The sequence below is a fragment of the Canis aureus genome, chromosome 8, assembly GCF_053574225.1.
Source record: "Canis aureus isolate CA01 chromosome 8, VMU_Caureus_v.1.0, whole genome shotgun sequence".
Classification (NCBI taxonomy): Eukaryota; Metazoa; Chordata; class Mammalia; order Carnivora; family Canidae; genus Canis; species Canis aureus.
Window position 1 is genome coordinate 22,445,970 of NC_135618.1, and position 16,666 is coordinate 22,462,635.

At 43.9% G+C, this 16,666-nt stretch overlaps 1 protein-coding gene and 1 long non-coding RNA gene across 3 annotated transcripts in view; one reads left to right on the top strand and one right to left on the bottom strand.

The window, feature by feature from the left end:
* The window catches only part of LOC144318477 (uncharacterized), a 126,263-nt gene that overhangs the window by 87,973 nt on the left and 21,624 nt on the right, over window positions 1-16,666 (top strand). The gene's annotated exons all lie outside the window — the stretch shown is intronic.
* The window catches only part of ABCA4 (ATP binding cassette subfamily A member 4), a 128,103-nt gene that overhangs the window by 39,483 nt on the left and 71,954 nt on the right, over window positions 1-16,666 (bottom strand). Inside the window, exons 20-29 of the mRNA XM_077905490.1 lie at window positions 15,016-15,147; window positions 14,143-14,282; window positions 13,528-13,665; window positions 12,351-12,544; window positions 11,181-11,265; window positions 7,817-8,022; window positions 7,407-7,455; window positions 3,486-3,739; window positions 783-907; window positions 225-323 (exon numbers count right to left, since the gene is read on the bottom strand). Coding sequence (XP_077761616.1) covers window positions 225-323; window positions 783-907; window positions 3,486-3,739; window positions 7,407-7,455; window positions 7,817-8,022; window positions 11,181-11,265; window positions 12,351-12,544; window positions 13,528-13,665; window positions 14,143-14,282; window positions 15,016-15,147 — 1,422 coding nt within the window. The remainder of the gene's footprint in view (window positions 1-224; window positions 324-782; window positions 908-3,485; window positions 3,740-7,406; window positions 7,456-7,816; window positions 8,023-11,180; window positions 11,266-12,350; window positions 12,545-13,527; window positions 13,666-14,142; window positions 14,283-15,015; window positions 15,148-16,666) is intronic.

Genomic DNA, 16,666 nt, shown 5'->3' on the forward strand with positions numbered 1-16,666 from the left:
AAATACAGAGCATCCCAGTGACTGAAGGGGATTCTCGTAAGAGGTGGTGATACCCTTGCACATGGGCGCTGAAGGAGAGGCTGGGTGGCGGTCAGGCGTATGAAAGCCCCTGTGTTATTACAGGACTGAGTGGGGCCTCTCCCAACCTGCCATCCCAGGACCCCACCATCAGGGCTCCCCAGGGACAGCTATTGATGGTAGGACAAGGGTGTGCAGGGACTTACGGAAGCCATTCTTCCTTCAGGCAGCGGTTGCCAAAGCCTGGCTTATTCAGGAGGACATCTGCAAGTGCTGCAAGCTGCTCACTGCCCGGCTGGTCCAAACTAGACAGAATGAGAGGGCCTTACTTGACAGATAGATGACTGGGACAAAGGGACAAAAGAGTCAACATGCAACTTGACAGGCATTTACCGAATGACTGCTACGTACTAGGCATGTACACAAGCCACAGAATGCTGTCTAGGGGTGGTTATAGGTTTCCTGAGAAGGGAGTGTGCTACTCACACATGCCCAGTGATCTGATGGCATATCATGTATATATTTCAACCTACTTGCCCATCCTTTACTTTATCTTTCCTCACTCCTGGCAGTCCTGGTTGTCCACTTTGGATCACCTTTCCCAAGTGGCAGCTACATTAACCTCCCTTTGAAGGGCAGTGCAAGGACCCCTACCACATGGGTCACTAGGGAGTGGAAAGGTGAAGGTCCCACCAAGCAGTCTGACCTGGGAGCCCCACAACACATGGGGGTGAATGATGATCTTTAGGGATAAGTCTACACACCTGAAGAAAGTGTACTGCTGCCCATACATCCAGGGGTGAAGGATCAAAGCAGGATATTCACCAAAGGGGGGGACAATGATGGAAAGCATCAGAGCCAAAAACACAAAAGTGGCTGGGAGCACAATCTGTTGGAAAATAAACATGGCAATGTGGGTGTTGGTAGGTGGTATGTAAAAGACACACACACACACATTCGTTCTTTTAAACATTTATCCTGTAGCCTCATAACTGGGTTCTAGTGAAGAATATAAGGCTTCTGGGGAACATTAAAAAGGGAGACGTGAAAAGGCAAGATGTGTAGAAGAAAACAGAATGTTCTGGTGGCCGTTGAAGAATGGCTAAAGTAGCCCAACACTGAGCACTGAAGTAGCCAAAGTTCAGCCAGAGGTGAACTAGAGTTTCTATATCTGAATAAAAAGTATAAAAAGAAAATAAGAGTAGCCAAAACAATCTATAGATTGAATGCAATTCCTATCAAAATACCAATAACATTTTTCACATTTTAGGATTCTAAAATTTGTTCAGAACAAAAGACCCTGAATAGCCAAAAGAAATTTTGAAAAAGAACAAAAGAGGAAGTATCACAATTCCAGACTTTGAGTTATATTACAAAGCTGTAGTAATCAAAATAGTATGGTACTGGCTCAAAAAGAGACAAATAGATCAATGGAACACAAAAGAAAACCCAGAAATAAGCACTTAATTAATCTTTGACAAAGGTAGAAAGAATAAGCAATGGGAAAAAGTCTCCTCAACAAATGATGTTGGGAAAACTGAACAACATGCAAAAGAATGAAACTGGACCACTTTCTTATATCACACACAAAAATAAACTCAAAATGGATAAAAGACCTAAATGTGAGACCAGAAACCATGAAAATCTTAGAAGAGAACATAGGAAATAATTTCTCTGACATCAGCCACAGCAACATTTTTCTAGATATGTCTTCTGAGGCAAGGGAGATAAAAGCAAAAATCAGTGACTGAAACTGCATCATAATAAAAAGCTTCTGCACAGCAAAAATAATAATAATAATAATCAACAAAACTAAAAGGCAACCTACAGAATGGGAGAAGATATTTGCAAATGACATATCTGATAGAGGGTTAGTATCCAAAATATATAAAGAACTGATACAACTCAACACCCCCAAAAGAAATAATCCAGTTTAAAAATGGACAGAAGACATGAACAGACATTTCTCCAAAGAAGATGGCCAATAGACACGTGAAAAGATGCTCAAAATCGCTCATCCTCAGGGAAATGCAAATCAAAACCACAATGAGATATCACCTCGCACCTGTTAGATGGCTTCAATCAAAAACATAAATAACAAGTGTTGGCAAGGATGTGGCGAAAAAGGAACCCTTGGTGGGAATGCAAAGTGGTGCAGCCACTGTGGAAAATAGTATGGAGGTTCCTCAAAAAGTTAAAACAGAACTACCCTATGAACCAGTAATTTGCACTACTGGGTATTTACCCCAAAATACAAAAACACCAATTCAAAGGGATATATATGCACCTCTATGTTTATTGCAGCATTATTCACAATAGCCAAACTATGGAAGCAGCCCATGTCCACTGATAGATGAATAAAGAAGACATGAGATATATATAATGGAATATTATTCAGTCATAAAAAGAATGGAATCTTGCCATTTGGAATGACATGGATGGAGCTAGAGAGTATAATGCTAAGCAAAATAAGTCAGAGAAAGACAAGTACCATATGATTTCATTCATATGTGGAATTTAAGAAATAAAACAAATGAACAAAGGGAAGAAAAAGTGACAAACCATGAAACATACTCTTAACTATAGAGAATAAACTGATGGTTACCAAAGGAGGGAGGGTGAAATAGGTGATGGGGATTGAGGAACGCACTTGTCATGATGAGCACTAAGTAACAAAGAATTGCTAAATCACTATATTGTACACCTGAAACTAATATAACACTGTAGGTTAATAATACTGGAATTAAAATAAAAAAGTGAATTAGGGATGCCTGGGTGGCTCAGTGGTTGAATCTCAGGGCATGATCCCAGGGTCCTGGGATCGAGTCTCACACTGGGCTCCCTATAGGGGAGCTTCTCCCTCTGCCTATGTCTCTGCCTCTCTCTATCTCTCATGAAAAAAATAAAATAAAATCTTAAAAAAGAAGTTAATTAAAAAAAAGAAAAGAAAAAAGAGGCCAATAACCTTAATATGTAGGGTCATTGCAAAAATGAATGAAAATATGCGGCAGCCTGGGTGGCTCAGCGGTTTAGGGCCACCTTCAGCCCAGGGTATGATCCTGGAGAACGGGGATCGAGTTCCACGTCGGGCTCCCTGCATGGAGCCTGCTTCTCCCTCTGCCTGTGTCTCTCTGTGTTTCTCATGAGTGAATAAATAAAATCTTTTAAAAAAATGAAAATATGACTTTACCCTTCACTGTAAGAATAAAAACAATCAATATAATTGTTATTATTTTATTTTCTCTGCTTGGTGAGGTCAAAAAACTTAGGAAGAATCTTTATGTTACTAAGAATTAAAATAAAAGTTGGCAAGGAGCAAACAAAGCCAATAGAACCTAAAGAGGGTGCTCATCTCTGTGTTTGAAGCACGTGCAGGAGAAAGCCGAGGAGAAGATGGTAAGGCCAGGAGAGGGCAGGCAGGCGGTGGCCACCAGCAGCCAAGCACGGGCAGGGACCAATAGTAATACCTGGGCCAGGAAGTCCTTGTGGCTGCGAATAGTGTGGTGGAATCGCTTGACCAGCAATGCCTGCACATGTTGGATGATGAGCTGCGCTCCTGTGTTGAGCCGGCTGCGTGCCTCTGGCTCTGAGGACGGCTGGCCCTCTGGGTGAGGAGCTGGCTCTGCAGAGCAGCCATTGGAGCCCTGGGGAATCTGTCTGGCTTTCTCTCTAGGGCTCAACCAGGGGTGTCGGAGGTTTTCTCTTTTCTGTTGAGTGCCACCTGATTTGGAAGATTGGATTAATAAATTTAGAAAAATACTCACAAGGTTTGACTCTCATATACCATTATTTCTTACTCCACTGGTTTTTCCCTTCATTTAAATCAGTGACAAAATATCAGGCCAGGTAGGTTAATAAACTTTAAAAAATTCTATTTGGGGGGCCCCTAGCTGGATCCATCAGCAGAGCACATGACTCTTAAACCAAGGGTCATGAGTTTAAGGCCCACATTGGGTGTGGAACTGACTAAAAATAAAATCAATAAATAAAAATAAAATAAAAGTTTTATTTTTTAGTGTAAATCATCTATAGACCTATAGACGGAATCACCCAAAATCCTTTAAAAAGTCTCTACAGGAGCCAAAGAAAAGAGGATATAAATGCATTGACAGAGAGGTCTAATACATATAACTAAGTAAAAAAAATTGAAGTTACAGAGCAGTATGTATAATAAGATCATACTTATGTTAGCACATATATATAACAAATTATATTTTATACATACACACACACACACACACACATATATATATGTAACTACAAAGCTCTCACAAAATATCCACCAAATGCTTAAAGAAGTTAGTACTTCAGGGATGGAGCTGGATAAGGGGCAGGGATGAAGGGAAAGGGTGATTTTAGCCTTTTTTGTATTATCTGAATTTATACATAGCAAAATGTATTAATCTGTAACCTGTGGACTGATGTAAAAGTCAGAGTTGACTTGTTTTTTTCTAAATTCTTAGAAGCCCCTGAGAAGTGGTGGAAAGACTAATGAACTAGGAGTTAGGAGACCTGAGTTTGAATCCTGACTCTTACTTGATGCATAAATTGGGCTAAGTGACTCACTCAGTCTAAATCTAGTTTTTATATCTGTAAAATGAAAGTGAAAATATCTCACAGGGTTGTTCTGAAGATTATATGAGCTAACATGTAAATGTGCTCTAAGAACTACTCACTGCAAGTCATTAGTTATGCCGAAGCTATAGTTTATCATCACCAATTAATGTTCATGTGTAGAACATGTTGTTGGACATAAAGAGAGAGCCTAGAGGACTGTTGGTTGGTCCCCAGCTGCTTTCTTGACCCTCCTAGAGTCCCCTAGCACAAGCGCAGCTGCAAAGGGAGTTGGGTCAGCCCAGTCATCCTTTCACCCAATACTCATGGGCACCTGCAATGCAGCATTCTGGCTTTGTAGGCTCACTGATGACCTAGTGTCAGAGTCCCAGTTCTCCTGCCTCCTCTCTCTCATCTGGGCTCAGATTTTTTTTTTTTTTTTTTAAGATTTTAACATTTATTTTAGAGAGACAGTGAGAGAGTCCAAGCAGCGGGAGGCGCAGGAGATAGAGAGAAGAAGCAGACTCCCTCTAAGTGGACAGCCCAACGTGGGGCTCTAGATCCCACAAGACCCTGAGATCATGACACCAGCTGAAACCAAGAGTCAGACGCTTAACTGACTGAGCCACCATGGTGCCCCGAGGGTTCAGATTTGGTGTGTGTGTGGCTCGCCCTCCCTCTGGTGAGATCCCTGCTGCCTTTCCCCAGGTCTATCCCATAAGCTTTGCTCTCTTTCTGATGCCCCATCCAGACCGGAGCCCACTGCCCAGGCAAGAGCTGAGGGCAAGAACTGTTTGTTCCTGGCTTTCTGCTGCCCTCTAGTGGTCACTGGCTGTGAGCCACACCCTCAGAAGCGGCAATGACCCTTCTGGTACCTTGAAACTTGCGCCCCCAATGGATAGCAAGTTCCTCCAGACTGGAGATAAGATCAGAAACTTGTCATCTCTAAAACTGAGCCAATTAAAAAATGCATTTAGCCATCTGAAAAATGGGAGCAGTGAGAGTATGGACTTGGTCCTATATTTGAGAGCTAAAACCAGGGAGTAAAACTCAGAAGCCTGAGTGACTTTAAGGCAAGTCATCCAATCTGTGTAAACTCAGTTTTTCCCAGAAGGGGCTAACCTGTGCCTTAGCAGCTCCATGAGATTATAGTGACAAAACAATGGATGTTAAGTGCTCCATGAAATATAAAGGGTTAAACAAGTTTGAGGTAAAAGATGATTTGTAAATGTTGACATTAGGATTTTGCTAAATCTCAATCAGAAATCACAGGCTGTGTTAACACTCGGCATGTATTAACTCATTTAATTCTCTCAACAATCCTAAAAGGTGGGTACTATTATTTACCCCATTTTGGAGATGAGGAATTTGAAGTAAAAAAGGACTCAGTATTTCCCCAAAGCTACTCAGTTAGCAAATTGTGAGGCAAATTATGGGGATCCACCTTATTCTAGCAGCTACACTCTTAGCTTCTACCCCTGCATGTCTCTTTGGAACTTCCTATTCTGTGCCAGGACTGATCAGTCTTCTGATGTGTTACTTATTTTCCTGATAAGACCTAATTATTAAGGAGTATTCTGTGCAGATAAAAGCCCCAACTCTTGAAACCATCATATAGCATCCAATATAAATTTGCATATTTTTATTGTGGCCTTGGTTACTGTAAGTCTTTGTCTTTGGGTGACCTGGGACAACTCAGTTGCTGTGTCTGCAAAGCTGGAAAGAACAGCTGCGCCCTTTGGTGAGCTGCTCCCACCCTCTCCGGAAGACTGCCCTTCCCTCTCATTCTGCCAGGATGCCCAACTCTTCTGGCCACTGTATGACCACCTGGACCATGCAGCGCATTTGGGCTGGTATATTTGACCACTGGTAGTTCTAGGCATAAGCTGGTAAGCAGACTTCTGGGACCACTTACGAAGCAAGATGAAAACCATACTATCTTAAGAGTTGGCATCAGAAACTTCACAGGAAGGAAACAGTCTTTGCTGTGCTCTACTGTACTGGGCAGAGAGAGGTAACCAATAGGCGGAGCCCAAGGCATCAAAGGAGAATGTCCATGCAGCTCTGCCCATGAACAGGACAGAGGAAAACACAATGGAGACGGGGGAGCCAGATAGAGGATTTTAGTGTGGCTGGATGCCTATTATTCAATCAGAAGTGGCTTGTGTCATGGCAGGTAATCCTGCCTACTTGTCCATCTCCCTATCCCCTAGCCTCCATAGTAACTTCTCTTATGAACACTTTGTGTGGCTCTGGGGTTTTAGTAGAGATCACAGAAGGGGCAAGTTGGTGCCCAGGCTCACACATATAGAAGAGAGGTCCCCAAATCCACAGAAATTATGGATTTGCAAATTTCCATCAGGCACTAAATGAAGGCTCAGAATAATTTTATCTCTGCCTCAAAGAGGCCAGAAGATCTCAGTTGGCATCTGGGTTGCATTCACGATCGCTATTATCTCTAGGGACTCTGGGCTGTCATTCATGCAGACAGGAGTGGATCAGAAGCCTGGTGGAGATAAGAGGAGCAGATAAGGATGGTGACAGGGCAAGTATAGGAGACCCAAAAGTGGGATAAGAAGCTTAGGAGTGGCAAAGTTCCCAGCCTGAACTCCTTAAGAATCCTCATTCATCTAGAGTCTTTTCATGCAGACCTAATTCCAATTTGTCATTCTTTCGTCATTTAAAGGAACCAAGAATACAAAATATGTTACTCAGGGGTTTGGTAAATACTGTGAAGGAGTATTTGCCTGCTTTGTTGTTTCATGAAATTTTCCTTAGATTTTTCAATACAGAGCTTGGGGAGTGTGATGAGGGAACACACTCTGGAACCATACCAGCAAACAGAGGTCCTGAATCAGAATCTTCCGTGACCTTCAGAAAAATCTGTCAAGAAGGGAAAAAGAGAAAATTTGGTTTAGACATTCCATTCTCAGAAAAAAAACTAACCCAACTTCAATTTTGTTGGGTACTGCTTCATAATGGAAGGAAAATACATTGCGATTTATCTAAGAACATAGTCTTCTATAAATATAAAAGTATATGCACACGGTGACCACAACTATGTAAAATTTGTTTCTGTATAGACAAAGGCATGAGGAAATGAACCAAAAATGAAGACAGTTGCTATGCTTGGGTGGGGAATTATGGGTTTTTGCCTTTATAAAATGTCCTCCTAGTATTAGACTTCTGCAAAGAACCCCCTTTTCTGCTACCTGATGGAAACCAGCTGGAATCTCAGCCTTACCTCTTCCAGGGGAGTGTCAGAAATTCCAAAACTGCTGAGCCCCAGGTCAGCTAGTGTGTCTTCTAGCTCTCTAAAAAGGCTGGCATACGCTCTCTGCTTGAAATTCTTATTTGGAAGGAGGAAGATAAGTTCTTGACCAATGCATTCCACCAGCTTTGCCTCTGGAACATGGTGTTGTACCATATCCATCAGCTCATTCACATCCCCTAGGGCAAAAAAAGAGACTGACATCAACTCTGTTTTCCAGAACCTGGGAGACTGTGAACTTGCTCACATCCCCTACTTTCTTCTGCTTAAGGGGCATTTAAATTTTATTTATTTATTTATTTGACAGAGAGAGAGAGAGAGAAAGAAAATGAGCACAAACAGGGGGAACTGCAGAGGGAGAGGGAGAAACAGATTTCCCGCTGGGCAGGGAGCCTGATCCCAGGATCCTGGGATCATGACCTGAGCTGAAGGCAGATGCTTAACCAGCTGAGCCACCCAGACACCCTAGTAAGGGACATTTCATTCCACAATAGTGACTCCTGCAGAGGACTGAAGGTGCATCTGGTCTGTTTGAGCCTAGTACACCCTGTGAACAGTACTGAGAGGGAGAGGGATCGGATGGCTTGTCCCTTACAAGCTCTGTCATATCAGGTAGGTCATACCCTAGTTTTTTCATCTGTTTAAAGGGGGAAATAATGGCACCCACCCATTTTACTGGAGGACTGGGTGAATTAATATACTCAAGACCCTTAGAATGATGTATCTGGTGCCTAGGTAAATATTAGCAGCTATTGTTATTGTGAACATCATCTCTAGTAAGAAAGCTCTTATCATCACCGTTGCTCCTTCTTATTCACAAGCCTGAAGGTTAAGTGAAAGTTGCTTTCCTTTTCCTTGTCTGGCCCAAGCTATGGGTGATTTGCCCAAGATGCACCAAGGTGCATACCTGGGCAGCGGGGGGGGGGGGGGGGGGCGCGGCGGGGGTACTGGTAACCAAGCTGGATGAGAACTCCCCTTCCTAAATCATACACGAAAGCCTGGTCTAACTCTTTAAAGGAATGTGCCATTTCCCTTGGGACTGCACTTATCTCCTCCAATGAACAAACCAATCAACCTTAATACCCTGATCTTAGGAAATGCAGAAGCTGTAGAGTCAGCTGTGGGGGGGCATGGAGTATGGGGTGTACAACATGGGCTGTGAGGAAGTGTCCAGTAACAAGTATTTACTTGACACTCTCATATATTTGGAATTGAATTTCATGCATAATAAGCATGTATTATTTAAAATTAAAATCTGGGGATGATTGGGTGGCTCAGTGATTGAGCGTTTGCCTTCGGCACAGGTCATGATCCTGGGGTCCCGGGATCAAGTCCCACGTCGGGCTTCCCACAAGGAGCCTGCTTTTTCCTCTGCCTATGTTTCGGCCTCTCTGTCTCTCTCGTGAATAAATAAATAAAATCTTTAAAAAAATAAAATTAAAAATCGAATTTAAAAATTTTAAAGCATGTATGTGAAGAGACAGTTCCGTATTATCTAGAGAAGCAGGTCAAAGGGAGAGGAATTCTAGGGACTCAGAACCCAGCTCTCATGGATTTCTGCAAGCAGTCCTCTCAGTGAGGGTCACCTGGTGTATTCTTCACTTTGTCTTAAAAATCACCCATGTGGAGGGATTTCATGGCTTTTAATCCATGTCCTTCTGTTTAGCTGGACTGGAAGGCTTGTTTTATGTCAGATTCACAAAGTGGACTCAATTGTCTTTAGCTCTGGGATGACTTCACACAGGGGCTGGAGGGTTCCTTGCGTGAGGAAGCAGCTTTGCCCTAACAGCTCTCTAGGGGTCATGTGCATTGTTCTCTGAGGAAGGAAATTGAGCCCAAAGCTACTGGATTCCCAGGAATTGTATCTTAGTCATGTGTGTCAGCCTTCCAAGGGGAGCCCTGGAGTGTAGAAGCTCTTGCAATGTCTGGCAGAGAGGGGTGTGTGTGTATGTATGTATGTGTATGGGTGGTACATGGTTGTGTGTGAGGGGAAAGCTTTCCAGGGAACTAACTGGGGAGCAGAATGATCTACATCTTCTTATCTGGGGCATAACAGCTTACTGTGCTTCCTACAGTTCACACTACCCCCCTTGTAGTCAAAGAAAATAAACATTTATATAGAAACAAAGGAATATTAAAAAAATGACTCCAGCCAACAGGCCCTGTTTCCAACTAGATTTTGGTGCATCCCTGTATTGGTTTTTAAAAACTATCAATGTATTGACCAAGATTCCTCCTGGGAAGGAACTCCAGCAAGCTGGGAGAGACTCATGTCAAGGCAGGCTAGGGAGAAGACACAGCAGTCATCCCGACAAGACATGTTCACGGGCACCACAGCTTTTATCCATGCAAAGAGTGGGTGACAGTAAACATGATGCAAACCTGGGCATTTTCCCTCAAGTTTCAAGCACAGTATATAAATAGTGTCTAGTTTTCCCCTTTCACCAGATTTTAGTCAGTAAATTCTTCAGATTTAGAAAAAAGAATAGTCTAAATAGAAAATTTTGTTTCTTCTTTGATAAGCAGATACTTTCCCTCCTCATCCCCCTCCATCATCCACATGGATCAGTATACAGGTTTAATTTTGCTCCCTTTTAAAGATATGGGGTGTGTGGTATTCCATTTGCAAAGACACCCCAGAGGTTGGATGAAGTGGGCCTTAATGGAGTACAAGAATGTTGGCAAAAAAAAAAAAAAAAAAAAGAATGTTGGCAAGCACTTTGGGTCCCTAAGGTTAGGTCCTGTGGGATAAATGCTTACAATGAGAACTTCTCTTCTGCACCTCCCTGGAGGTGGGGGTGCCCCTGATGAGATTTAATGCACCCTAACTCAAGGGGAATTGCTAGGAAGTTGGGACTCTGAGGGAAAAGTCAAGAGTGTCATAAAGATGTGTGACTTGGCATCCACTCCATGCAGTCTGACTCTCTGGAAAAGTTCACTAGGAGCTGTATGTCACCATGGTTTCACCTGAGGGCCCCACCCGAGGGCCCCACCTGAGCACCTACAGTACCCCTTCTTCAGAGACTTAAGTAATGCTGCCTAGAGCCAGGACAGAATGATCCAGGTAGGGAAGCTTAACATGGGCCAGGACAAGGAGTGGACAGACTGGATTCCTTAATTAAGGGAGGAGGTCCTTAGGCCCGGGGCTTCTAAAATCCCTCCAGGGATGGAGGAGAAAGAAGGCCAAACAGAAAGATGAGCAACTGCATGTCCATGGGCTTGAGAAGTATAGTTTTTCTCTTTACTCCCATTACAACATATGACAACAGGACACACCTACCATGTGGAGAGATGATTGCTAGACAAGAACCAAGAAATAGCCTGCCCCAGTGCTTACCATCCAAGACTTGTTCTGGCGTTATCTCATCTATGTGGGCTGGACACCTGGTAGAAAAACCCTCAGATGCACAGCTGCAGGTCCCCTACAACAGACAGGCATCAGTCACTTGAATGACAGCATCTCCCTGAGGCCAACTGCCATCCCCACTGTGCTTCATTTGTTTCTTGTCGCCCAAAGTAGTCAACAGATTCCCTCCCCCCCGCCCATTTTAATATATTACCTCACATGAGCATTCTGAGGGTGTGGTTATTTGATTTTATCATGGAGAATGTGTGAGTCAGGCACAGAGAGTAGTAGCAGCTCCTCAAAGGACACCTTTGGCTTGTCATTATCATATGACAGCTGTAGGCTGGCGTGTGCAAGACATTCTGCTCCTCCATCCTCATGGATGCATGCTGGCCTGTGAAGTCTACCCAGTACTGGAAAACCTGGAGGCAGCCTGACCCTTACACTACGGGGGTGGCCAGAGGCCTAGGTATGCTACAAAGTAACTAGCCTGACAACTCCAACAGGAGCAGTGCCTAGTCCCAAGGAGGCCAGAACACTTCATAATGCTTTCTCTCACTTATCACCATATCCCTGACAAGCAGAAGCAGAGTGGATCAGTTTTGTTTTCTGCACGTAAAGAAACCAACGCTGATGAGCAATTAAGGAATCTGCCTGGGATGACAGTTTTCCACTCAGCCACCCAGACCTGAACCTGGTCTCCTGACATGCTGAGGGGGTCTCTGCTAATGGGTATTGTCTGGCTTCATCATTTTCAGGTTATAGTTCCCAAGAAAGCCTTTCCTTGGCTTTCATTTACCAGCGGACTTTGGGTTTAGTTAGGAAACATAAATGTTGGAATGGAACATAGGAGGCCTCAATAGCTACTCTCCTTCCAAGCGTGCTGCCTTGCAGATGGAGACACTTCTATGTGGTAGCACATCACATGCTTATTTAGGGTTCTGGAATCCCAGCTTGCTGAAAACTCATTTCATTTGGGGTGAAGCATCTCTGTAGGAGGGTTCGGAACGTCACTTATCAAAATCTGCCAATAGTTTCAGAAACAAAGAGGTTGATTCTGACAGCTAGTGCCTGATTGGGGTAGAGATGTCTGGCATGGTAGCACCACACTGTGCATTTCTGCTTACCACAAACAGACTCTTTTCCCGGGCAGACACATACCTCACAGCCTGTTCTTTGGCTCTGGATGTTTTTCATCTTGCGCACCAAGGTTAAGTAGAAGCCCGTGCCAAAGCAGTTCTTTAGGAAGAGCGGGGTGCCTGAGCAATAAAGCCTTCCCTGGGAAATGATGGCGATGCGGTCCCCAAGGAGGTCAGCTTCGTCCATGTGGTGAGTGGACATGATGATGGTTCTGCCTGCAAGGGTCAAGGGGATATCACCAGGCAGACCTGGGTGGGGCTGGATGGGAGAGGATGCAGAGCAACCTCCCTGACATGGGCATACAAGCTGGAAGTTGATAAATAAAAAACAAGTATTCTGCGGCAAAGTCCAGAATACTCGGATAATAATGACAACAGCTAACATTTTATAGCATCCTGCATGCTGTAAAGCACTGTCGCATATGGTATCTTTTCATCTGGCATTGGACCTGCTCCAAATAAATAAATCACAGCGTATGGGACATATTTGTTACAGTTAGTCAGCATCTATTGATTTCCATATGTATATTCCTTGAATTGTTACCACTGCGCTTATAATCTTTGCAAAGAAAACACACATACTCTGAAACCAATGGGAGATGTCATTAAAAGATAACGATAATGAGGATTCCAGGATGGCAAGGCAAGCCTGGGATTGAGCCACGCTCTCACATTCGTTAATAGGCACTCTGAGCTCTGCCTGCTATCTTTCTGGATCTGATCCCTCTGGTTAGAAGGTACTGGGATTGAGGAAAGAATGTCCCATTTTGAGACACTGCTATGCGCAGTTCCTTTGGAGCACTGGACACATGTATGTCACCCTCACACCTGGCCCTGAGTGGTCATCTGACAGCTATGGAGTTTCTTGGGATGTCTGCCTGTGACTTTGGTCTTCTCAGTCAAGAAGAATTTCACTTACAGCTGCATGGATTGTTCCAGAGAGAAGGACTACAGGTTGAGAAAATCTTTTAGAATATTTTGGGAAGTAGGCTGCTCCATCAATGACTTCCTGTCTATATTGGTGTAAAAATTTCAGGAAGCTTCCACTGGAATTTGAATTCGCTCAAGTCACTGCTCACACTCTACTGGAGTGTAGTTAAGGCTGTTGAGTATGCTCAGTTCCAAAGCACCATGTGTGAGAGCGGGAGTCACAGATAAAGCCTCAGTGGGAGCACAGGCCACCAAGCAGTGGCTGTTACCTGAGCGGTACTTCAGGAGCAGGTCCCAAATTGAGCGTCTCGAGTACGGGTCCACCCCAGAGGTGGGCTCATCCAAAATAACAACTTTGGCACCTCCCACGAAAGCAATGGCGACAGACAGCTTCCTCTGCATGCCACCTAGAGGTAGATCCAGGGTAACAGAGTCACAAGGGCTTAGAGGATAGGAGGAGAAAGGCCCAGGGCTGGTGGCATTGGGGGTGCAGGGTGGGGTTGGGGAGGAACCCTTAAGTCCATTAGCAGCTTGAAGCTGCCTCCTTAGATGTTGATACAATGTTCGAACCCTAGTGGTATACAGGCCTCTTTAAATGCAGAAAAGACAAGAAATGCAGAAACAGATAAAACCATTTGAAGGCTGTTCTTACATTTTAGTTCAAACACATGAACATCAGAACAAATAAAGCTCAGGATGGTACAAGATAGGGTTCTCTGTGGGAAATGATCCAGAGGTCTTTGGATTGCTCTTTGGTGCACAGAATAACTTTACAGAAGTGCTCTACGTCTTAGGAGGTTTCTTATAAGCCTCCCGTTCTGCCAGTGTACTGGAAGACAGTGGATTTGCCATCTGTAGCCTTGACTTTTTCCAATACTAAGCACCTGATAGATCCTGAGCTTCTTCGTTCCTCTTGTGGTGGAGGCCTGTATCCTCCAACATGGCTTCCATCTCCAGCTGGGCCTCTTCCCAGGACTTCCCTTTCAGCTGGGCATAGAACAGGATGTGTTCAGCCACTGTGAGGCTAGGGGACAGGGCAATGAGAGAGGCAATGCACTCAGCAACTCCACCTCTAATGATTTACCTTATAGGAATAATTAAGGATGAGCACAAAGTTTTAGCAATTAAGATGTTCATTGTGATGCTATTTATGAGACAAAAAACAAAACCCAGATCCTATTAAATATCTAATAAGAGGGGACAGCAGATTTATACAATGGTATAGTATATAAACATAAAAATTATTTTTTGAAGTTATCTCTGGATGGTGAAATTACAGGTGATTTCTATTTTTTCTTTTAATCTATATTTCCTCCCTTCCTTTCCTTAATTACTGTATATCACTCTCTAAATAATAAATAAAAGTTTGAGGAAAAAAGCAATTAAAAAGCCTCCTGAAAAATCAGTTTTTAGTGCCTGGCTTAAGAAAGAAAAAGGAACAATGGTTTCCTCTCTTGGTCTCTGAGAGGGAGTATTTCAGGGCTGAGTGCAGGGGCTCAGGATGGGCCAGTAGATCAGAAGGCATTACTCTTCTGAGGGGGTAAAGCTCAGCGCCCAGTGCCAGAGATATAGTCTTTCTGAAGGATACCTGTCATAGCAAACAAGACAAAAGACCTTGAGCATGAGGAAACCAAACAGAAATACTGCCTCCTGCCCCTAGAACTGGCATCCTTGAGCTCCGCTCTAGAGAACACGTGTGTTGTGAGGGCAGGGTAAGAATAAGGCATGGAGAGGGTCTCAACTGCTGTTCTTCTTACTGGTGGAAGAGGATGTTGTACTGTGGACACATGCCAAGACTCTGCCGGACTGCATCCAGGCTGGTTTCGATGTCCTTTCCTCCAATGAGCACTGTCCCTGATGTTGGTGGTAACAGACCCGTCAGGATGGACCTGCCAAATGTAGGAGTCAGTGGCAGAAAAGATGACTTTTCGTAGCCCCACTCCAGGGTTGGTGAGGACTTTCACAGGGATTCCTGCCTTGGCTCTCAACTGAACCCAAACCATTATTAGTTATGGGGACCAAAAGTTTCCCATACAGGCTTTAGAGTCAGTGTGCACATCCAGCCCCTACTGCCAATGACCACATCTGTCTTCTCTGCTTCTATTTATTTCCTACTGCCCCAGGCAGGCCCTTATGGGTCCTCAGGGTTCCCAGCTGCAGAACATTCACTTACAGCCAAAGGTCCCTACCCGGCACAGCCATCACTGGTCTGGTGCTGCGGGGGCTCAATTAAAGGCATGTGGTGCATAGGTCAATACTGTGCCGATGTCATTATTATGAAGCATAGGGGAGGATCTTAATGAGAGCCCAGGCATTCAATCTGTCTTTGTTGATTAAATAACTGAAGGCAGGCAGGGGAATTACCATCAATGATATCATTTTTGGATTCAAAACAAGAAGTTCAATAGGAATGTTGGCCTTTTTTTTTTTTTTTTTTGGTAAAATGAGAAATAATGATGTCTACCTCCTGGGCTTGTTGTGAGGATTAAATGAGTTTATACTTGTAAAGCACTTAGAACTGTGCCAGTATAAAGTAAAACTCAAAATTATTATTACTATTTTTTATTAAACAGTGTGTTTCAACCCCCAGGGGAAATTGCATTTCAGCAGTTGATGAAGTAATGTGTTTGCCTTGAGAAACCCTGAGGTCGTGGATGGTGCTCTGGACTCTCTGACCATATTAGTTAACAAGGTGAGCAATCAGTTGGACTTAGTACTGTCTGGGCCAGCCAGCTCTGTCCCTGAGTTCAGATATAATCTCAGGTTATCTGAATTTGTACATAGAAGCTGAAATCTCTGTTGATCAACCACTAGAGGGAAACAGAACCAAATATAATGGCACTGGCCCCACATTCCATTCACACTGAACCGCCCTCAGAGAACATTCCAACGTAGGGTGTATACTGCTGTTCCTTCCTGGGGCTCTGTAAGAGGTCATAGGACTTGAAGACCGGGTATCACATGGCTTCCCTGCCCCTTGAGAGGCCTGCCCTCTGACGCTCCTTGGGAAACTTTAGCTAGCCCCTTTCTCCTTCTCAGCAGGTGGCGCTCTGCTCCCTTAGAAAAGCGAGGGGAGCTTCCTGACCTTTCTATGCAGAACTTGCACCTTCCCTGAACTTTACCTTCAATCACCAAGTGGTTACCCCAAAGGTCCCGCTAGGGACCATACCCTTTTTACTTTCTACAAAACAGATAGGAAAAGGAAACCCCTTTGAAAATAAGTAGTATTCTATGGACCAAGGTCATGTGATGATGATAGCCATGACTTTAGCACCATTATTGATGGTAGTAATACTGGAGAGCTTGAGGATGGGAAAACAGGCTCACGGTGTCAGAGACCAGTCAACTGAAAAGATCTGGCTCTTGTCCTCACTGGACCATTACAAGTTGGTGACCCCAGAAAGTCAC